At 40.0% G+C, this 24,408-nt stretch overlaps 1 protein-coding gene across 1 annotated transcript in view; it reads right to left on the bottom strand.

Annotated features, from left to right (window-relative positions):
- Positions 1 to 8,283: 8,283 nt before the first annotated feature.
- SHC3 (SHC adaptor protein 3) overlaps positions 8,284 to 24,408 on the bottom strand; it is a 51,712-nt gene continuing 35,587 nt past the window's right edge. Inside the window, exons 6-12 of the mRNA XM_041398458.1 lie at positions 21,368 to 21,419; positions 17,262 to 17,388; positions 16,064 to 16,217; positions 14,985 to 15,081; positions 13,924 to 14,118; positions 11,487 to 11,782; positions 8,284 to 8,412 (exon numbers count right to left, since the gene is read on the bottom strand). Coding sequence (XP_041254392.1) covers positions 8,284 to 8,412; positions 11,487 to 11,782; positions 13,924 to 14,118; positions 14,985 to 15,081; positions 16,064 to 16,217; positions 17,262 to 17,388; positions 21,368 to 21,419 — 1,050 coding nt within the window. The remainder of the gene's footprint in view (positions 8,413 to 11,486; positions 11,783 to 13,923; positions 14,119 to 14,984; positions 15,082 to 16,063; positions 16,218 to 17,261; positions 17,389 to 21,367; positions 21,420 to 24,408) is intronic.

Raw genomic sequence — 24,408 nt, 5'->3', positions numbered from 1 at the left:
AACATGATTTCGTTCTATGACAAGGTAGCCCACTTTGTTGATCAAGGGAAGCCAGCTGATGTAATCTTTTGGGGTTTCAGCAAAGCTTTTCATAATATGTCTTTCAGAATCCTTCTGGACCTAATGTGCAGCCCACAGCTAGATAAACACATCATGTGGTGGGTGAGCAGCTGGCACAACGGGGTTACAGTGAATGGGCTGACATCAGACTGGGGACTTGTTACTGGTGGGGTTCCTCAAAGCCCTGTCCTCAGCCCTGTGCTCTTCAACATCTCCAGAAATTACTTGGATTAAGCACTTGATAGAATATTAAGCAAGTTAGTTGATAATACTACACTGGGGGAAGCTGCCATCTCCCTCAAGGGCAAAGAGGCCCTGCAGAAAGACCTCAGTAAATTTGAGGACTGCAATCACCAACCACAAGAAGTTTAATAAGGGCAAGTGTTGGATTCTGCACCTGTGATGGCTGAGCTCTGGTTGTGTGTGTAGACTGGGGAATGGGAGACCGGAGAATAAGACCCTGGAGAGCAGCAGAGTGGAAACAGGCTTGAGGATCCTGCTTGATGACAGGTTGACCATGAGTGAGCAGTGTCCTGGCAGCCAGGAGGGCCAACCCTGTCCTGGGGTGCATCAGGCACAGCATCAGCAGCCAGGCAAGGAAGGGGATTGTCCTGCTCTGCTCTGAGCTGGGGTGGCCTCACTTTATGTGCAGGGGGCTGCTTTGGGCACCACAATATAAAAAAGATATTAAGCTATTGGAGAATGTCAAATAGAAGGCTATGAGAATGGTGAAGTGTTTGGAGGGGAAGCTGTGTGAGGAGCAGTTGAGTCCTGTCTTTTCTGCTTGGAGGAGACTGAGGGAAGCCCTCATTGTGGTCTCATGAGGGGAGGGGATGTCTGTCATGACCAGTGACAGACCTTGAGGAAACAGCATGAAGCTGAGTCAGTTTCAGTTGGATAAGGGAAAGACTTTTCACCCAGAGGGTGGTTGGGCACTGGAACAGGCTCCCCAGGGAAGGGGTCACAGCACCAAGTTTGACAGAGTTGAAGAAACATTTGGACTCTCAGGCACAAGGTGTGATTCTTGGGGTGTCTTATGCAGCACCAGGTGTTGGATGTGATGATCCTGATGGATCCCTTCCGGCTCAGGATATTACATGATTCTGTGAATGCTATGGAGCTGAGGGTGGCAGGCTCTGCACCTGCCATCCCCAGAGGTGGAGGAAGGCTTTATCTCTTCTTTCTGGGAGTAGGGTCAGTCCATTGGACTATCTGCTTGGAGGGCTCTCTGCTCCAGTTATGCCAGGCATGGCTGCTCCCTGGAAAGAGACATTTTGTAAGAAGCAACTGTAGTGAAGATTTGTGCTGCCTTCAAGGCTTGTTTCCAACTGCTTTAATAAAGAAATGGAAAACACTGCTGGTGTTCACCTGCAGGTGCCATTTCAGCTGCCAGCGCAAGTAAGGACACTCTCAGCAGGAGATGGGAACCTAGGCCATGCTAGGCCTGGACAAACTCCCTTCTCGTAGTCAGACTCATGGAAGCCAGGTACAGCAGCAATGACTGGGGGTTCCTGCTGTTGTCCTGTGGCCCCCAGGACCTGAAGAAGGCTGGAGGCACTGTGCAGAGGCCTGCAGAGTTTGCATGCATTCAGAGCTGCATTTCTTCTCCCCAAGAGCAGCCTAACTCCCTAGGGCATGCTAGGCTCAGCCTTTGTCCAAGCAAAGGTTAAAAGAGAAGGAAGGGCCTTTGCAAGAAGACATGGTCAGTGGGAGAAGAGGACTAGGGTTAGAGCTCAGCAGAGCTAAGCTTCCTGCTGACACGGAGACATTGTTCTCTCCACAGCACACAGAGTGGCTGCTCTTGTCCTTGCAGTCACTCTCCACAGAAACATCATGGAGAGGACTACCCTCTTCTATTCTCACCAATTCAGTATGCCAAGCAGGAAAGCTGCCTTTCCAGGACAGGGCATCATCTGGCTCAGAAGGAGGGCCTGTGTTAACACTTGCATGTTTTCACTAAAGTAGTATTTGTCGAAAAAAACCACGTGTGTTTTCTCTGTCAAAGAACGTGGAGCTCCTGTGATGGTATAAGGTCAGTGTGGCTGAGGTCCAGGTCCTCATGTGCCATTTGTTCCTCTGAATTTTTTCATCCCTGATTCTACTGGGTTGAGCAATTGATTTACTTGATTCAGCATCCAGGTGAACCTTTTGGAATGGCACACATTCTGCTACAAAATGTGCCTCCCTTCAGGTTGGGAGGCACAAGACACAGATTGGGCTCCCAAGCCCTGTCCCAAACCCAGCAAATGAACTTAATTAAGGAACCTGAGCATAAGAGAATAGACTCAAGCCTACTTTACATGCATTTCAATCCAGTAATAGTGCTCACTGTTTTATTACTTTGGTTAAACATATACAAACTGAATAATCAGAAAACAGTTGCATGACACTTATATTCCAAACTACATTGCTCAAGGACTTCCTCAGAGACAAAATTTGTCCCTATAGCTAAAATATCACAGTCAGCAGAAAGAAAGACTTGAGATTCACAGAAGTGGTTAGGAATATAAATTATCACAATATTTCCACATACATTATCTTTCCTGCAATTCTCAGTTAAAAACGTTTCTAAAAGTAATAAATATTATTAAATAACAATTGTACAATAAAACTTCTTTTTACAGCAAAATAGTCACTTTTTAGTTTTGTTGTTGCTGCCCACACAATGCAAAGAAAAACATTTACCTCAAAAGAAGAAACCTAGCTTCTTTCAAGTTTTAACTCTGCAGGACTTTACTAAGAAGCAGTTATCACAGCAATCCAGACAAAATGGACACAAATATATACTAATTATCATCTTCACATTCTTCACTTAATAGAAAATGTCACTTAATTTTGAATTAATGTATGCTTGGGTGTGTTTGATGTCTTGTTCCTCATGGAAGAAACAGGAGGACTGCTGGAAAAAGCTTCCATTTGACCTGGACTTTACTTGATCTTCATGATAGCTACATAAAGTGTAAATCTGTATCTTAATTTCAAAATCTGAGGCTACCTTTGTTTTCTGAGTCATCTGCACTGTCTCTTACACAGTAGGGTAGCAGAATGAGTCACCTAGTTCTAGCTTCTTCCTTTGGTTTCCATGACCTGTTGTGTTGTCAAACAAGGTTGAAACACTCTCTTTGTATGATGCTTTTCCTAGAAATGTGTAGCTCCGAAATCTTATCCCCATTACTGAGACAAAAAAAAAAAAAAAAAAAAAAAAAAAGCCCTGCATTTTCTCCCTGGAAGCCTTAGGAGATGTTTACTTTGGAGTGTGCAGAGGAACAGATCAAGGCTTGTGAACATAAATGTCTCAATAAGAGATGAGCAGTAGGCTTTGTATCCCCAGAGGTTCTGCTTTAACTCTATCAACCAATTAGCATGCTTATAATTTGGCAACAACTCTCTATTCTCATTAGTGGCTTAAATGCCTACTGGCTCATGTTTCCAGGCTTCACATTTCTTATCCCTGAAGTTTTCTCTCCCAAGACAGCATTTCACTCTCTATCCTAGCCTCTAGTTAACTGCAGGCAAATTGTATGTATGTCCATGTTATCTTTCCACAGGCCTGCCCTCATTCCAGCTGCATCCAATGCAGGTATCACCAAGGTGCACAGACACTGTGAGTGAGCAGAGTAAGTCCAGCTGATCACAGAGCATTAAGTGGAAATTCACACACTATTTTGACAGTTTTGAATACACATGGATGTGTGAAGACTGCAAACCTCAGCTTGAGCAAAAAAGACCATGTAAGTCGAAGTGGTTTTGACAGTACACTAAGGTATGTCTAAATTTAGACTTTATGCAGACATATTTTGAAAGTGTCAGGCAGATAAAAAGGGAAGTATGTCTCTTACTTCAGCTTAGAATTTATTTATGCAAATATGGATTATGGTTTACTTAATATAAATTCTTGGTTCTACCATTTACTTTGGATAGACATTGGAAGCTAAGAACAAAGATTTGAAAGCAGGAGACATTGGAAGCTAAGAACAAAGATTTGAAATCAGGATTTGTAATCTTTTTTCAGAGTATTCACAAGTTCCAAATATCCCTCTGATAACTGCAAATTTCCTAGAAGGTGCAAAACTTTGCTGGTTTTCAAATCTACTGACAAATGTCTAAATATGCATCAATTCTATTATTAATACATTATATCTGATATCTGGTATTGATGTGCCAGCAGCAATCACACTACAGTATATATTTTTTTTTTTTAATTCTCCTCGTCTTACTTCATATGATGCCTGGGGACCATGGTGATAAGAAATGTGAGTATATTATTCCACAGTGTGGAAAAAGTGTTAATATAGGCTATAGAAAACTTATTGCTGGCAGGTGACATTTACCAGACTGTTAAACATTTTGTTCCATTTGCACATTTTGCACTGAAATCCTGGTCCCAGGACTATATCCTTTGTTCAAGCTTTTATTGAATGTCTGGCAGACAGGTTTTGGCAGAACCAGTGTTACCTCCCATTGTGAGCCCTGTAGGAAAAGAAGTGGAGCGAAACAACTGTATAACTGGGTAAAAAGGCAGGCATTAAGCCATGGAAATTGCATCTTCTCATATGGTGACCAGCCAGGTATGGTTAGTTTGAACATTCTCCTCTTGCATTAAGGAAAGGGAAGCTGCAACTTCTCACTCTGAGCAAACTCCCATTTGTCAGAAGGTAATTCTCTTTTCAAACCATATTTTCAAGTTTCATTGCTTCTGAAGCATCTGAAATAATGAAAAGTTTGGGAACGTGATTGTACCTAGATGTGCAGCCTGTCACTGCCAGCAACACTGGATGAATTTTATTAACTTAATAATTAGTCTAGATCTGCAATAAAGAGTAATCAAAATCATCTGGTTCACATATGATTGTTCTTTGTTTAAAGTCACTGAATGTGTTTTCATTGCCATTCATTCCTGTAGTTGCAACATGACTGAAATCAAAACTGTTAATCAGAGAGACTCAAAACCAATGTAGACAGTCTTGAAGGATATTTAGCGTTCCAGTTCTGACTTCTCAGCTATTCACTGGAAAAACATCAAAAGATACTATAATATCACCTAATGTCAGTGATTTCTATTGAGTCTAGAAATGTTTTTCATTCAGTAAAATCCCACTTCTTGAAGTCAGGTAGTGAAGTACCACAAGGAAATGTCTAGTCCTTGAGATTGCATAAGAAATAATAAAAAATGTGAGGTACTCCAAAACAAAGGTGAACATTAAGAGTCATATTATTATGCTGTCAGTTGTAGGTTTTCAGCTATTTCTCAACATTTAAATCTGTCTTATTACTTTTACTTCTCTTAAGTTGGTGGCAGTGTTGGCTCCTCACAGAAGTGAGCCCAGCCGCTCTAGCAGATTCAATTAGTTCTTATTGAAATCAGTTTAAAATTGGTCTAATGACAACTGGTTTGGAGCTGCTGTCCAAACAGCTTTACAGTTTATTTGCCCTTTTCATAAAGGGGAAAGCCAAATCTACCAGAGTGACAGGGACAGAAACATGGCTGGATCCACAAATGGAGTACGGAGCGGCACAGATGCTCTTCCTTTCTGGGCAGTTGTGAGTCTGTGTGGCTCCCAGCGATGTAGAAAAGCCTCTGTATGCTCACGTGTGGCCAGGCAGGATCTGCTGGCCCGTGGTGTGGGCAGGGCACTGTCGCAGTGCAGTGGCACTATTGCCATCCCGGGCCACATTCCATCTAGGCATGATGTATGTAGCTTTTGCATCACCAGTGGATATGCTGAGCTGGGCAAATTGGCTGTGCTGACAGAGCAGCTCAAAATAGCCACATTCCCCCGGAGGCACAGTTTGTGAAATATAGTCTGGGAAATTCGGTATTTCTGTCAAGCAGTTTCATTTTGTGTCTCCTTGGCATCAGCTTTAATTTCCAAAACATGCAGCTAAGTGGCTGCTAAGTTATTAAAGCTACAGCTAGGACAGTGGTAAAAAAACTAAGATATCTATTTTGATGTATGTTTAGTGACTTCATACACCTAAATCTTGCCACATTTTTCCAGGATATTTAGGAATCCAAAATGGACATAGGGAGCAGGTGGTCTTCTTGAAGACACCTAAGAGGGTTATGCAGCAGACTTTTACTGAAATGATATGAAATATTGAAAGACACCTTCTCTTATAGGTAGTGATATCACAGTGAAAACTTTCCAGGACATGGCTACAGGGAGGTTAGAGCATGGAATAACAAGCATTATATAAGAAAAAAAAGTGGCAGCTAAGATAATTTAAACTGGAAAATGGTGAGACATGGGTGAGTAAAATCATTTTGTGAGACTCTCCAACAAGTCATTTTGGTCAGTACTACTTTGGCATGTAAGATCTGTTCCTATTTCCTTGCCACTCCCAGCCTAGTAAAACAAAATTTCAAGAATTCCTCCAAACTCAGCGCCATACTGATCTGGGTTGAATTCAGCATTTAGTTGCTCTCCTTAGCTCTCAGCTCCCATTCAAACCTAGAAATATGAAATAATAACTATCTTTAGTAAAATTAATCACAAGCATTTGGTTCACTAATGTCTTTGGCTTCTGGATGTCCTAATTACAGAATCAAGTGTATTTTTACATAGGTGCATGAGTAGTCTTAGGTGTCTCAATAATTTTCAGTTTTGAGATTACTCAAAATCAAACTTTCAAGTGGTAACTTCACCATATTTAAAAGCAGAAGCTACAAGAAAATTATTTCAGATTTTTAACATGATAGTCCTGCTGAATATATTCTAAGTGAATTCTTCAGTCAGTTTGATTGCGGTTTGACAAATTTTTAAACTTGGCAAATTCTTAGAACCAAATGTAACTTTAAGTATACTGCAGGGTAGGCAGGTACTTAACCTAGACTTACCCTGCTGAGTTTTTATGAATCAGATCTGAAGATTTGATTTGAGAGACTGGTGCTAGAGAAGACCTTGGATTGCTGAAGGCTAAGTCTTGACTCTGGCACAAGCATTGCATTTGCAGGAACTGTGTCTATTAAATTTGACTCATAATGAGATTCATAGAATGGGAAAATAACTTTATATAATGTTTGAATGTGGACAGTACAAACATCCCTTAAAGCATTTCCCAGTACCAAAGGTCAAGGGCATTGCTGCCAGAAATGTGTCTTTATTGTATGTGTATTTTTTAAACTTGATATTTAGAGAAAAACAGTATATTTCCAATAGCTATCACTTGCTGAAGGCCAAAATGAAGTTATGCTTTGGCAAGTAAATGCAAGTGACATAATTTGCAAAACTGACCACTGAGTTCAGATAGTTTTCACTGCTTACAAGAAGAAAAGACTTTTCAGATATGTCTTTGAACAGTCATGTACATCTTGTATTAAACCTATTAAACACAAGTTATTTGAACTTGTCTAATCAATATGCAACATCTTGTTTAAGACTGTTAGTTCAAGGACACCTAGATCTTCACCATAAGCAGAGAACTACTTATAAATAACCTTAACACTGAAATCAAAAAATTAAAGTTACAGTATACTGTTACAATATCATTAGAAAAATCAAAACACACACGTCATACACATAGAGATCACACCAAATCATTGCTAAAGTAAGATACAAATGTTTTGAATAGCATCATATAAGAATTCAAACTTGACGTCAGAAAGATAAAATCCTTTTGATATCAGTGACAGTGAATAATGCTTTTAAAAAACATTTTATGCTAAATTTCTGAGTTGGAATACTAGTTACTGAATTCAGATTCCTTCCATGGTTAACTAGCATAATCCATCTGTAATCCCCATAGTTGTGCTTCTTAGGTAAAATCAGAAATAAGATTTGTAATATTAAATTTCTCAAGAAATTGAGACTGCTGAATTCTATTTTTTTTATCTGAGCAATCAAACTTGTTATTTTTCTTTTTGGTAAAAACACATGGCACAGAAGATAGTTTTATACTGTCAACAGACTGACTTGAAAAATATAAATATATACTGTATTTATATATATAATGTGTATATACACTATTAACATTCACATTAGAGAATCTGAGCAATTTTGTTGAAATTCCTTTTAAGAAAGGCTTCTGATGTGATTTCATGTCACATAAAGCATTGAAAATGTTCAAGTGGACTATACGAAATGGAGCTTCTTAAATAAAACATACTTGTGAAATGTATGTGAATATGTGGGGTGGGGGTTTTAATGTATATTTTCCTTTCAGATCTGCAATTTCAACCAGTTATAACTTGCAAGTTGCAATAACTAAAATAGTTGTCTCGAGTCAGTGTTTTCTTTCAGCAGGCTGTTGCAGGCAGAGTTCACTCACTGAAGAAACTATAGGTAGATTATTCTCAAGGTGATAGTTGATGAGATGACTTATGCTGTCAAAGACATGATCTTTTGTACGAACCTTCAAAAAAAAAGATGCAAGAAGATAGATTAAAGAATAAGGTACTTTCCCCCTTAGCTTAACACTAAAATTATCTAAGAATAAAATGACAAAATAATATTTTAGAAACTGTTACCTCTTCCATCAAAATTGGTGGAAATTTGGTGCTTATCCAGTGTGGCTTCTATTTTCTCTCTCACTCCCCTATTTTCACCAAATAGATATTGTGCATGCACTTTCGTGGACCGGCCTACTCTTATTACTCTTTCTGAATAGGTCTGCTTGAAAACGTCTGTTCATGACTTTGTTTCACTGTCAGATTTTCTTCTTCAAAGGACCACCTACTTCTTTGAGATGTGTGTACCTTTTTAATCAGGAAGAGCTAACATGCCAGATGTGTCAGAAAACAGCTGCTTTGTACACCTCAGCATTTTTGTGCTTTTCTTCTTCCACTAATCAAAAATTCCATTCCTAGAAAGTGATCCATCCACCATATGTGCTTAACTTGGGTTTGTCCTATGCTGCACAATACATCCTGGTGCCTTTGGAACTGAAACACTTCAGGGCAGGAAAAATCATTTTTCTAGACCCCATGCCAGCTCTCTGTAGCAGCATCCTGCTGGTATACAATATTCCACCCACAGGTGGTGGATAGGACGAAACTGATATTGCAGGATAAAACAGTCAAAATTATCAGAACACAAAAACTAATCTATATTACAAAGCAATGTCTAATTATTTAGCCACATGTTCACAAAGCATTTCCTTCCTATGTTTCAAATGAGTTAGGCACACAACTGCTACAGGCAGAGCACAAATCCACCTCAAGCAAGCATGTTGCACTAAAACTTTGTATAGGGCTGGCTCTACACTGCCTCAAGCAAATGCCTGTGACCACTGTTCTGAGTAAGAAATGTTGTTTATTTTCCTTGATCTATTCTGAGGAAGAGAGAAAAACTTGTGTTAAAACTTTCAAAAGTCATCTTATGTTGTGGTGGACACCTCTCCTGAAATAACTCAGTTTCAACATTAAGTTCTGTAAAATTGCTAGAAGTTTAACACAATATGTCACAGGATTGAAAAAAAAAAAAAAGAAACAAATAACTATGATGCTATGATGGCATATGATGCTTTCTGGTCAGTCTACACATAGTTATATCACTGAAAGAAATGAAAAGGCTCTCCCAATTTCTGAAGAATTCTGCTTTGAAATATCACTGTCTCTAAAGTTAAACTATATTTTCAAAATGAAAATATATCTTCTAAAAAGCACTAACTTTACTTATCTGTATTCTGAGATGTTCTTACCTAAGTTAAACACTATCATTACAGAGGTCTAATTCTAAATGCAGAAAAATCCTGCAGTCCTCCATTTTAGGCATCTGTTGTCTGAATGAGGGATCTCTTTTTATATTTTTTTACTTTTTTGTTAGCTGGATGAGAGCAGAAGCAACTGGACAGTTAACTCTGCTCTGAGAACACACCCTTAAGACTTGTTACATGTCACTGGCTACTGTGTGTGAAATTAATTTTCAGGCAACATTTGTGTGAATCAGTCTTCAGGAACAATCCCACTGAGACCATGCAGATGAAATGCAAGCCACTGGCATGCTGTGGCAGCTGGCCACAGACTGGCATGTTATTGATGATTCTCCACTTTGACAAGCTGCAAATAGGGCTGCTCAGAAGCTGTGTCAAGATCTCACAAATCATACAGACAGCACAGCTGTCTGCAACTAACCACAGTTGCATAAAATCACTGTTCTGGAACAGTGCCTCCTGAGCCAGGCATCTCAGAGCCATTTGGGCCATGACAATACAATCAGGCTGAGGGAAGGATAGGTGCAAATAACAAGCAGGTCCCCAACCAAGGAGGTCAGCAAATTAGAGATGTAGAGGCAGAGCAGCAAAGATGGGGGAGCCCCTCCAACCTGTACAGGAAAAAGATGCTCTGGAAGTCATCACAGGAACTGAGTATTCCATGCCAGCCCTGCAGCAGAGCTCCTGGTGAGACGCAGCATTCCTGCACTTGCCAGGTCACACAGCAGCGTTTGCCATGCAGTAGCCTCTAACAGTTATTTGTGGGTTCAGGCGGAAAAGAGAATTAGGCTACCTTGTTGCAGGAGTCAACAAGGTAACCTAATTTTGGCAAGTTTTAGCGCAGAAGCTGTCCCTCAAGAGGCATAAAGTCACTCCCCACGGCTGATGTACCCATCAAACCCAGAACTAGGCAGCTGGCACCTCAAAAGTGCAAAATCATTCTTTGACTGGCCTCATGTGGCAAATATAACTAATTGCAACAAGTACCATGGACGCTCCTCACTACTGCAATACGGACTCTGCAGGACTGATGTAATTCTGTCACGGCTTTCTCAGATCAGATGCCAACAGGCCAACTCCTTTGTGGGAGTTTTCCCACTTATCTTGGGGCTGGTTATCTAAAACTGTCCTTTATAGAGGAAAAGGAGTTGCCTACTTGCAGCTATCAGGAGCTAAGAGTAAAACTCGTTAGAGTGATTTCAATCTCTCTGAAGAGTTTATGCCTCCACAGAAGCAGGACAGGACAGCTACAGAAAACTAGAGCTCCCTTGCCCCCTCCATCCTGCTGTGGGGACTGTCCCTTAATCAGCTGAGAGGGTCTTTTTGCAGCAAGGAGATGGATCAGGCTTACCCCAATTCTCTCCTGGGCATACATGCAGGAAAACACAGAGGGCCTGGTCCATATCCCAGGTATGCCAATATCCTGGGTATCCATATCCTAGAGATGCCAAGCAGACTAGCCAAACCTCCTTCCTTTAGCAAGAAAGCTGAAGTGGCTTAGCTGCACTTTTGACCAAGACTGCACAGCAGTGGTCCAAGTGTGAACTTGCTTGGGAATCAGATCCCTAAGATCCTAAGATCCTTTCAATGTGCAGAAATCATGTGCTAGGTCTTCTGCTAGGCATCAGGGAGAGAATTAGGGAGGTGATGGCACATCAGAGATATGAAGTGGTGCTTATGGTAAGGTGTGAACAAGCTGTAATGAAGACTAAAGGCATTTACAGAAAATGAGTAGAGTCAGAAACCTCATCTATTAGTGAGGAGTCAGTGCTTACAGTTCCTTCTGGGTCCACCAAAAGAAGATGCTTGGCTTGTCCTTTGTGCATGCCTGTCAGCACATAGGAGCCAGGATTCGTGGTACTCTTCCTCACAAGGAAATCTCCACATTTCTTTAATAGCTGTTCTGCTTCTTTCCTGCTCATCTCTCCTTGATACCATGGCTCTGCACTCAGCTCTTCAGCTTCAGTCTGGACAGCTACTCTAGATAAAGGAGGACTGGTGCATCCCGTGGAGGTGGATTTCTTCAACATAGCCTCAGATGTTTGATTCTTAAGAGCATCTTCAAATGGTTCTTGTTATGGAAATAGAAACAAGAGCACGATCATTCAGAGGTAAATTCAGAGGTAAAAGTAGCCAAATGGTGATTTTCTGATCATTTTAAACGGAATTTGTTTTGCATTACAACCACTTCTCTTTATCTTTATGAAAAAAATAAGAGAAGATACATTAATAGACATACTGATTTACATAATATATTAAGACTGAGGAGTGCAATGTTTTTAAAATATATGTTATGCACAGAATGGTACTGATAAAAATCAGCCTGAACCTTGGCAGGATATCTTGAAAGATACTGGTTTATTTAAGTAGTGGCTATTGTCAGCAGCTGTATTTATATGATCTGGTAGCAGGCAAATCTTTCCTTCAGTCTTTCTAGGTATGTCAGACAGTTTAATTTCAAATAAATTACATAATAGGGGTACCTAATGTCATTATACTCATATCTGGTTTCTGTTCAAACAACTTATTCATTTAAAAATTATCCATTACCAAGTCTCCAGCCCAAGGCTATGTCTAGTAGGGAACATTCACCCTCACCACTCAGCCTACTCCTACCTCCATCTAGGAAGAGAACTTCACAAAACAGACACAGGTTAAGACATTTAACACCATTTGCCTAGTTAAAACCAGCCTTGGGGAAGCATATTTTAAACCTCAGGTACCTCCTGAACTCAGTGCAACTGTAGAGTTGAGTAGAAAGAAGTGTCATTATGGATCCCAACAGTCTTACAAAAATAGCAAAGAGGGTGCACGGGGTGCTTTGTTACATGTTGTACTGACCTCTTCCTCTTGCACGACCTTCATCTCGCCCACCAGTACATATCAAAAATAAATGTTGTTCTGTGCCCCTAGGCTTACAAAAGGACATCTGGAGAGCAGCACAGAGAAGCGATACACCAGCTCTAAACAGATTGTTCAGAAGCAAGAAGTACAAAGCCCTGTTTGCATGGGGCCACAGAGAGGCTAGTTTAGGCCAAATAAATAGGAAAGATATTGTGCTGTTACTGTTTATTGATATGTCAGCCAGCTATTAAAAGTAGCTTATAAATGTCTTCACTATACCGCAGTCTGCATAAAGTCTAACATATGTTTATCTCAACAAGCCACTATCTTAGGACTAATTGGCACATTTTCTAATACTACTGTTCTCTGATGTTCCAATGGCTGATAACAGTTAACATCCCTGATTTCAAATAGCAGATTTTTCTCCTTTCAGACCTATATTCACAGACAGATACTCCATCAACTTTCTTCCCTCCTCCTTTCTTTCAATTGAACATCCCACTAGGTTGTGGAAATAGAGCCATATCTCAGCAAAAACATGCCAGGAAAATGTTTTTTTCTATACTAAGATAACAGAAGTGTAGATACTTTATTTTCAAATAATTTTTAGGCACCAACTACTTTTGTCTCACTGCCCTTTAATTATGTGAACTGAATTAAATAAAGCATGGAGAAGCAATTTATTTGAGGCAGGAAGAGAAAAAGGTAGAAAACCCAAAAAAATTTTCTGTGCATCAAATGCTTTCAGTCTTTCTTCACATTATATATCTATCTTCTCAAGTCTGAAAACAATGTGTATTAGTAGCACCAATACCAAACTATGGCTGATGCTTAAGCTGTGGTTTTGCAGCTATGGTGATGATTCTGATCTAGGAAAAGCTGCCTTCGAAGCTGGAACAGATAGGACAGCAGGCCTATCCAGACTAAGAAGTAAGTCAGTATTTTAATTTCCATGCTAGATTTCAGGTAGCACAAAGCTTTTCATATATGCATTGACTTCCTCATAACATACTCACAGGACAGGCTGAAGACAGTTCTTCACCTATCCATACCTTCACCCTCCTTTACTTTCCTGTATGGCAAGCTTCCTGATTAATTTTTCTTCTGACATAATTGTCCATGATATTAAGGATAACATGGACTGCAACTAAACTTAACTCGGATGTTACACAGACTAGCTCCAAGTCTTCAGCCACTCTTATTTTAGTTCCATCCAATATGAAACCACAATGGATATTAAAATTCACCATAATTACACAAGGAACACTACATTTCAAAAACTGATTTTTTTTTTTAATTAATACAGAACTAATGCATAAACATATTTGGTCACTTATTAGAAAGGAAGTGAATAGAAAGGGAACTCACTCATGTCAAACAGATCCATTCCTGGGCTGTTTGCTTCAGCATCCTCTACTGTTCCACTGAAGGTACTTTCAGCATCTGCCTGAAGTGCCAATAGATCTTCTCTATTTATATGCTGGGTGTTTACATATATTGGCAGATCTCCTGTTGGTGCTACTTCTGATTTCTCTTCTGACATACTACAAATATCCAGAGATCCTAGAAAAGTCAAGACTTGTTTTGTGTAATCGACAGAGCACTGCTGACCAATTATCATCACACCACATCACCACAGGTTTAAAATTTCCTGGACTGGGAGATATAAGTCAATAATTGTTTGATCTAGTAGAAAAAGTATTAATTAATGGATTCAGAACTGTGTTTCAATGTGGATATGGTTGGCTTATTTCCCAGGAGGAAAGGAAATCTTTGTAAATAAAGATTGTAAATTTCAAAAATTATATTCTGTTGGGGAGTTATGAGAGGAGGAGAAGGTATAAAATCCTCAAATATGTACAGATTAACAATAGGGAATATATTCTGGCCTTTGAACAAAAGTGTCCCCAGAAACACAGTAAAATAAAGCTGAATGGGGTGAAACTTTTATATGTGTTTTGAAATTACTTGAAATTCAAAGACAACAAAAGGAACATTATTCACTATTTGCTATTTATTGAGTAGAGAACATTGGTTCACATTTTGAATTAAACTTTTCACTTTAGGTTTTTCATTTAAAAATTCTGTTTTGTATACCCTAGTGGGTAACATTTTCAGAACAGATCATGCAGCAGACCCTTAAATATCATGGGGTTTTAAGATATAGAAAGTTAGAAAGCTGAAATTCTGGGTAATTCTATTTATGTACTGCTCTGCAGAAAAAAATATTTAATGAAGGTGTGCATTTAATAATTTATCCAGAGGTAATTATCAAGTACTTTTCACTGGTATCAACACTGAAACTCAGACAAGGGGAACCTATCAACCAAGTTCCGTTCATTGCCTTAAGGCTTTGAGGCACCAGAGTTTCACATGCTTTGTCCTTCAAGACCACCTGCAGTATTACAGCTAAAAGTAGCAAAACTCACCTTGTTTAACAGGCCCGTGATGCCATTCTTCACTGAATTTTTCTCCTAAGTGATGGCTCTGATAATAAATTTGTTCTCCTCCAATTCTTGATGCAGACTAGAATGGACACATGTGCAAGCAATTTTTAAATTGCCTTTAAAATGCTCAAACACATTACAAGCGGCTCTGCCAATTCCCTTGGATGTATTTTGTGTACCCTCACTCTTCCTTTCCAATTCATCATAATTTCAGAACATATATGTATCCCAAATACATTTGCTTAAGTGTAAGATATTACCAGTCACCTTCAGGTGTTCTTCCCTGGTTTCTGCTTTTAGTGACCCCCTGTGACACCAAATGATGCCTAATTTCTTTAGTTTCTACCACGTAGTGAGTCTTGTCAACCTGTTACTGGGAAAAGTGTTCCACAGAAACACAGCTGGGACCAGAAGACAACCCCAGCACTCTTCACCATAAGCTGAAAGATTCACCCTGGTGCCAGGGGAAGTACTTGGGCATTGAGGGGAGGATGTTGGCTACAGACAGGATCCCTCAGGATTTAAGCAAATTTGTGCTGGATCCGAAAACACCTCTTAGGGGGCTACATTGATACTGCAGTCAAACTTTCAACAGGAGTGCTGGCAGAAATATTCAAGCTGACCTTAGTTCAACATGAGGTGCAAAACCTACCTAAGAACCTGGCTGAATACTGATCACTCCCGAGTCATTAACATAATGAACTGTTAGTATGGCTGCACTAGATTGTTTAAATGATTCTGCATTAAATCATTCCCAGTTAATGTGCACTATTTGATACTCTCTGAAGCAGACATGGTTTTTGCAAATGTAGTAGCCCCTAGTGGATTTCTGTTCCTTGAACCTCATTAATCTTTTAATACCACAAGGATTTCGCCACCTTTAACTTGTTCTGATTCTGCCTAATGTGTTGCCCTCTCAATCTGCAATGGCTATTCAGACGGAAACTGGCCACACAGGAAAGGCTGTGAATTACAGGCAGTCCCAAGGTATCCACAATAAAACACGTCTTTTAAAAATTTTGGATCGATCAGCAGGAGAGTAGAAATGAAATTATATTTACCTGAGCTGTGTCTGCAGCAGTGAGAAGCCTTGTTTTGAGCCTGGCATCAAGGAATCCGCCAGGGGGAGGTATTTTATTTGGGATGTCGTTGTAATAGGGATGCTCTGTTGCCTCGTTATCTTCCTCTGTCCATGGGTCCTCAAAACTCTGCATCCTGTAAGGAAGAGAGTGCTTTCTTTTGCCTCTCGTTTAAAGATACTTTTTAAAGCACTTACAGACACTTTCAGCGGGTTAAGACTGCCTGTCAGAGGATCACTACAGCATATTGTATGGACACTTCAGCTACCACTGTAAGTCAGGAAGCAATGATGGATCATGTGTCAAGTCTTCTCTGTTTAGTCAAACTGACATAAACCTCCTTTGCAATGAACCAAATTCTTTATTCTGAGAAGAGTATGTTTGAACTTGGCTTTAAAGACCATTATAAACTGCATTAACAAACAACTTTATCTAACCTTAAAATAGCACTTGTAATATTATGACTTGATTGACTGACTAGGCTCTAAATCTTTGTCTTTAGTTATGACTGCTCTATCACCAATGTAATTCTGTAAGAACCTCACAAAGTCAAGAGATGTGAATATAGCATGCTTCCAGATTAGGATAGTAGCATTGTCCCTATATAACTGTTTTTGCTCTGATGTAAGAGATTACAGAGGGTAAAAGTTCACTAGGGTTTCTAGTAATGTTAGTAAGCACATAGCAATCCATGTCTCCAAAGAAAACAAAATACTATATCCCAGCCTTTTGAACATATACAAGGAGAGTTTGTATCCTCCAGATCTCAGTGCAGTCAAACCTCCCTGCAATATATCACATTACTAGAAACATCACCCTAATATGAGAAATACTGAAACACCATTAGTCATTTGGAATCCCAGCAGTCTAACCTACTCCATCTAAACTGACACAGCTGCTGTGACAGTAATGAGGAAATGCCACAAATAACAACCATTCTTGGCCATCCATCTCTGCCTACTAACTAGAGCACAAAACAGAAGATCGTTTTAACATCATTGTAAAATCCATATTTAGTCTATCTTAAACTGTACTTTCATGTTCATTAGGCAAACACTGTTTTGCTAATACAGCAGAAATAATTTTTAAGTATTCAAGTCCTGTCTGTGCCCAGCAACATTATCCACATTTTATCAAGTAAACTGAAAGCTAAAGAAGGTCCTTCTGCAATTGCACTCACCTATCAGATAAAGTAGGTGCCTTAGAGGGGCATTGCAAGTACTGCTTAAATCGAAGCTCGAATGCTTGCCCTATGGTGCTGATGACATCCTGGGCAAGGCCATCACAGCATTCCAGTATATGACAAGCTAAATAAAAAAGATTGACACATGCAAATCACTGTTTATGTCATGGTGGGATGCAATGACCTATGACAAAATACCTACATGTCAAGCTTAGTGATGTGCACATTTCAATAAAAGCCAATTCTGAAACTGTGAATTTCAGGTAATCACAACTTTTTAAAGGTTACATAAAATGGGACTAATGTATAACTGCAATAGACAAGATCACAAATCTGTTCCACTATTTTAACAAGTCCACGAACAGAAAAAACCTTATAACATTTCACTTGTTATTACCTGAATGCAATAGATTATGTAAGAATTCTAAGCTTTAAATTTAAATTACACAAATATTAATAGATGGTAATAACAGTAAAAGCTCTTTTTTTTTTTTCTCCACAGTTTAATTACTTCACTTTTATGTCTAATCACCCCAAGTTCACAAGCTGCTCTCTTTTCCCAAATTACAGTCTGAGGGAGGAGCAGTGTCCACAGATACTTCCTACATAATGAGCCCTGATCTTATTCCAGGAATACAGAGGTTGGTACCTTTTCCTGCTTGTTTGCATGGAGACACTCCCAGCAAACTGCAGGGCTGCTGAGAAATACAGAGCCAGCAATCTGATTAGCTCCAGCACTTCCCCATGTGCAACTTCTCTGAACCCACCCACTGAGGCAGTAAAGGGGGAGGACAGCAACATAAGCTCTCTTCCAATAAAGACTGCGAAACCTTTATCAGCTATCTGTGCAGATATATCTGTACTGGTTTTAAATCAGAGAATGGCTTGGAAGTCTCATCATATGTGAAAACATAAAGAGGTGAACTTGACAAGTTCCTGCAACTCAACATTGCAGGAACATAAATGGGTGCTAAGAGGTGGAAGCTAAAGATCTCAATAAACAACATCTCAGTGATGTCCAGAGAAGCCCAGGTGAGTTAATTTTCCATACTCAGAGTTGGACAAGCATATTGTCTGCTGGCTATAGCAGATTGGACTGGATTTCAAACTGGCTCTTTTCCAAGTTCTGCCACAGGAAAGTGGGTTCTTGTTCAAAGCTACTGTTTTGTTCACCCCTGACTGCTTTAATAACCTGACTATAAAGTCCTCAGCTGAAAAACTGCATTTTAGTACATGCCCAGTGTCCAACTCACTGGAACCAAGTGCATTGGATGCCAGTGTCCTACAAATAAGGGTTGATTCTGACATTTAGATAAAGCAATACAGGCAGACGAAGTAGGTTTAGATATGACTTTCTCAGAGGTTGAAATATTGGATAGACTTCTGGAGAGGCCAGAAAAAGGGCCAAGAAACCTGCAGTTGCTAGTCTGGAATGTCTGCTCTCTCTTCTTCAGCAGCAGCAGCAGCAGCAGCACCACCTCATTCAGCATGAGATGGCACCGATCACAGTGCCAGACAGATACAGTGGTGTTCTCTTCTCACCCTAGAGCATCTGCTATGCCAACCAGCAAGCTGAAATGCCTCGTCCAGGGAAAACGCCCCTAGATACATGTTGAAAGTGGATTCAGCAGACAAAAACAGGACCTCCATGCGTCCAAAAACAGAGGCAGACATCCCTGACTAGCAGTGAGGCATTTGTTTTTTTATGCCCTCTGCAATACTGCTATTGGCCTTGAACAATCAGCCCCCGTGGAAGGTGCACATTTATCTCTGAAAACGTGGACCAAAAGTAGTTAGGCCAAACAAAGCTAAAATGTTTGCACTCCATAACTAGAGTGCAAATTTAAGGAGGCGATATCGCTCACTGCTAAACCTTTCTGGAGCTGAAATGAAGCATGAGTCATTAAGTAGTTTCAGTAGGTGACATAATGAGTAACCTGTTTCCTTGGATACGTGAATGGACTTTCAGCAGGTAGGAGATACGCTTCTTGTAAAAGCATGAGAAGGTTTGGCTCACACAGAGATGATTTCTTGTGAATGTTACAGCAGAAAATAGACAGCCTTGAACTCGCTAGATCCAGAATGCAAAGCACGAAGTTAGCTATTCCATCCTTGTGAAGAAATGAATCCAATATGCAAGCTATACTACAGCATTGGTGGTAGGGTAGCATCAGTAACAGCAGCAGTAACATTTTCGCTAGATACAGATATAAAGACAAATCCCCTTTTAAAGTAATTTGCAGACAACACAAAGAATGACAGAACAGCAAGTGATGGTAAAAGAGGGCAATTCAGGTCCCTTGGTAAATTAGACCCTTTTAATAGGTGACATACAAAGTCACTGATCCGCAAAACACTGACGAGTGTTGTACACAGATGAGTGGGGAAAGCACCCATAGGAAAGCCATAATGCTGAAGGCTTAAAGACCACAGCATGAAAGAATTTCACATGAGGTAACAGTGCTTCACTGCAGCAAAAAGGGCTTAGAAGGGACCAGATGAAGAAGAAGACAAAACGAAGGAAAAATAAGAAGGTGCATTCTCTGCTATAGTGACAGCCCCTGTTATGTAGATATCATATGCCTTTTTGAAAGAGCTGCAGAAAAATGAAGGAAGGAGGTACAGAAATTATCTGAAGGGTGGAGGATGTGCACTGCAGCTGGAATGCTACAATCAGTCAATCTTTTTATAAAGAAAACTGAGAAATTACTTGACCTGAGTACACCAAAGGAAGACAACAATATCAGGTGCTCAAATGACTTCTCAGTCTAGGATAGCCTAGCTCAACAAGGAACAGTCATAGGAAGTTAAGGATGTAAGATAGAAGGAACATAATACAGGAAGAACATAGTGCAGGAGGAACATGACAGAAGACAGAGCACAGGGCTCCTCCAAACTCTACAGAGCATATATCTGGCCTACAGTGCTAGTCCCTACACTGACTGAGATCTCTCAGAACAGCTAAATCAGTCTTGGATTTAGCAGAAGGCTACTGCTAAAGCAGGTGGGCTGGAGAGCAGCTCTGCACCATGCATTCCATAGTCTGACACTGGAGCCTGTCCAACAGGATATTGTAATGGAACAAGCATTGCAAAGAACTGGACTATTCCCTACCTCCCATTCCCTTTAAGTTTTCTAGGTATTTAACTTACATTCAGCAAATTAGTACGCTTTGGGCAGGTATTATTTATGACCTAATACCCTCAAGTCTGAATATCTCTGCACATGGACTCAGCAGATTCTTCAGATATCGTTAAAGATGACTACATATGGAAGCTACTGTGTCAGTTGTGCTGATGGTAAGGCGGGCAGCTGAGCGTTTGGCAGGATTGGCATTTTGGAGATAAAGTGTCTGAATTTTCCAGAAATCCTATTGGAAGTACTTACTGTCTCTTAATGTCTGTTTTTTGGGGGTTTTTTTTTGTTTTTGTTTTTTTTTTTTTTTTGAGATAGTCTGATCTTCTCTCTTTATGATCTATGACTAGTAAGTAGATTCTCAGGTACATTACAAAATACTTTGTATGTTGCATTAAGACCTAGTGAACACAATCAATAAGCAGGTCCCTATCCCTGACTGATTGCAACTAAAGCAATACAACCTTGAATAAAACTTTACTGAGAAAGAGAATTACAGCAAGCTGGCTGTAAAGCTAGTTATTTGATAAAGAATCTGATTCTGCCAGGAAGACTTAGGTGTGTACTAGGAAGACCTAACAGATACAGCTGCCTCATCAGAGGATTTAATCAGAAGACTTCTTAGCTCTTGCACATTGATTGGGTGTAGGTGAGACTTGGCTGTTGCCTAGAAGCTTACACAGCCAAGTAAGGCAAGTGTTTGATTTAAGAGATGAAGAGAATCACAGTGATATTTGGGTATGAACTAGCAGCAAGACCTATTTATTCCAAGCTTGAGAGAAAACTGCTGCTTCTTATTGCACAATCTTTCCATGGCTCTGTCACAGGCCATCCTTTGATTGGGCTACATTCTACATTCATGTTTTTCAGGGTGGGATGGGGGGGAGGAGGTGTTATCTGACCTAAACCATTAATAATTAGTGTTTTTCAAAGAAAAAATAGACAACAAATAGATATTTATAACTTACCTCTACGATTAACAGGATCCTTAGCTACATATGCAATATAGTCTGAAGTATCCTGTCAAAAAATTAAGATACCTACAATGAATGCAAAAACATATTTGCACAGATTACAGCAAAAGATCACAGTCCAGAGTATGTACAGTCCTTTGGGCAGAGCCCCAAATGACATATTTTGCACTACAGATGCATACTACTTAAACCCCCATATAAACGTTTATGAGTCTTCATTTCCTTTTACCACTTGCCTTTTTACAGAATATTATCTAATCCAGCAGAATTTTAAAATCTCTTCTATCAATCAAACAAACTCAGTAGGATTTGGCCCAGGCCTCATTTAGGAGGAAATAGAATTGCAAATCCTTATCTTCAAACTACCCAGAGATTTTGGTTCATAACATGAATAATCATCTGGTTCTGTGGCAGAAAGAGTGGGAGTAACAGCGCTGCTCCTCAGAACTACTGAGCAATGGCATTTATTCATGTGTGACAAGCAGGTGTTTACTGACTACAGTGCCATATGGCACAGAGGTGTTCAGCCACTGCTTGGCTCTGACAAGCAGTATCCCAGTATCCCTGCACGCCCTCCCCCTGCCCTTAGGCTGCTCCCTGACACACCTGTTGCCACATGCCTGGTGGATTTTCCGGCAAGAGCACACAGACATCTTCTTGCAGGATTTTTTTCTTCCTCTACTGCCACTCTATGCTCCTGTGCACAAATGGTGCAGACTTCTATTATTATGCAGATGAAACAGAAAGGCCTGGGTTTCTGGGAAACACTTAGGCCTGCTGATAAATCTGAAAAATGCCATATTGCCTTGATGCAATCAGGAAGTCCTGGTTAGGTCTGGTATTTCCTGACATGCCTGGCTGGTCAGGTATGCTAAACCCAAGGGATACACAGGCTGCGTTACAGCTGGCTGTGTAAATCTACACCTTTTCAGGTGACTGATCCAAGATAATTGCCAATTATGCCAAGATCTAATGTCATAATAAACATCAATCTTCAGTTAAAAGATAGACTTCTTCAGCACAGTTTTTTCTAGTGCAAGCATATACCACCACCAGCCACCCAAAACAAATCACTGTACTGAACGTCTACACAATTTCCTTCCTAAGGAGAGAGCAAGGGAAATGATGAAGCACAGTCATGGGCTCTGGTGACAGATGTGTAACCATGTCAGTTAATGCATTGTTGGAAGGCACTCAGACATGGCAGCAGTGAGGCTGGTCTGTTAAAAAAGCATAGCCCTACCATTTTGTCTCATAATTTCTCACACATCCTGTGGCACAGTGTCTGGGCAGTGACTACAGTGGAAATAAGGATGCATATCAACAAGTAAGGGGAAAACAAAGGTGACTATATCTATAGTACCAAATAATACAGAGCTCTTGTCTCACTGTACTAGCTTCTCACAGCATGCCCTGAAACTCTCTGAGGGACCAGCACATGCTTGGCATCAATCCCAAGAGACCACTACGAGGGAAGAGAGTGAATGTGTGGGTGCAAATTGCACTGTGTTATTTATTTCAGGGCCAGAAACACTAGAAAATGGGCCACAGATCAATTTATTTACTACTTCAAGCATAGCTAATGGATACATTTATGCCTGAGTAAATCATAGATCTATTTCATAGCTAGCGTGGTGTGACAGTCTGAAATCACCTACACCTTATTTCATTTAAAGCTCTGAGATTCAAGCTGACTATGACAAACCATTAAGGACCTAAGGTGGGCACATTTCATTGTGTCTAAGTTAGAAGACCCTCATCCAAAAACTGTACAGGACTTGGCTGATTCAGCAAAGTGATCCTTGACATTCAAGAACTGAAAACATGTATGAAACAAGTATGAATGAGCTGTAATTTTCAGCCTAAAGACATTGCATTGTAGTGTTAAAATGTGGAGGTATTGCTGAAATTGAAAAACCACTGCCTTCAGGGACCTCTGATAGACCTGCCTTATTAGACCTCATGACATCCTCCACTCCAAAATTTCAGCAGATATCTCCAAAAAACAGATGTCTTCTCTGACAGCCTGGAAACAGCCACCTGAAATTACTGTGGAGCAAAATTGTTTAGCGTATCACAGGAGGGGCTGAAGAGAGCTAAAGCAGATTGAGAACACAGCCTTGGAAGTGAAATAAAAATGGTTCTGAAATGGCACATAAAAGGATTTGGTACAGAGATTTTTAAGCTCCCATATTCTGGCACAGCCAGAATATGCAAAGGAGAATACTGTCCTTTCTCAAGAACTGTGGAACACTTCTCCAGGTGTTATATTTTGAATAATATAATTAATGGAAAGGGAGTGGAAGGAAGGTGGTAAAGGCAACTGCTATGACAAATGGAGGCAGAGATCCTGAGCAGAAAGGCTGGCAGGGTAGAGAAGTGAGAGCTATCTCACCTCCTAGTAAACCAAACTCCAAAATAACTTCAAAATAAGGGAATCACTTCCTGAAGAAACATGGGCACATTTCTAGCTTCCTAAGTCACTATGGCTTTTCTCCAACCTGTTTAAAAGTCATATAAGGAGATACATTTTTGGTCTGGAGGCCAGCTGTGGTTGGGAGATGCAGTTTGGTGGTGGCAGTCCACTACCAAGTAGAAATCATTAAGGGCTGATGAAAGTTATGTTTAGATACCTCTCTGATGAGTAAATAAAGCTGTGAGCTAAATCACATCCTTGCATTTTGTCATCTTCAACATGCACCCAGGACAAAGGAACTAGCTGCTTTTTGCACAAGCTTTTGAGTTAAAGATCTTCTTTACTTGACCAGAGAGAAGCTTGTAGAAAAACATTAGATACTTATACCTACTTTCTTCCTCCCAACATCAGAATGAATTCATGCAGTAGTCTTATTGGGAACACAAATTCATAATTTTACTGTACCTTGTAGGTTCCCTTGCACCATGCAATTTTATTTCTCTGGTAGCTCACTGACTCAGTAGCGAGATTTTTATCTCTTTAAAACATTTGGAAGAGCTTGTTTACTCCAAATCCAGAACTCTACTGCTGTTCCTCTCCTCTTTCCTTGTAAATCATT

This window comes from Onychostruthus taczanowskii, unplaced genomic scaffold, assembly GCF_017590055.1.
Source record: "Onychostruthus taczanowskii isolate IOZ18803 unplaced genomic scaffold, ASM1759005v1 scaffold149, whole genome shotgun sequence".
NCBI classification, from domain to species: Eukaryota; Metazoa; Chordata; class Aves; order Passeriformes; family Passeridae; genus Onychostruthus; species Onychostruthus taczanowskii.
This window is presented reverse-complemented; position numbering and strand designations above follow the sequence as displayed.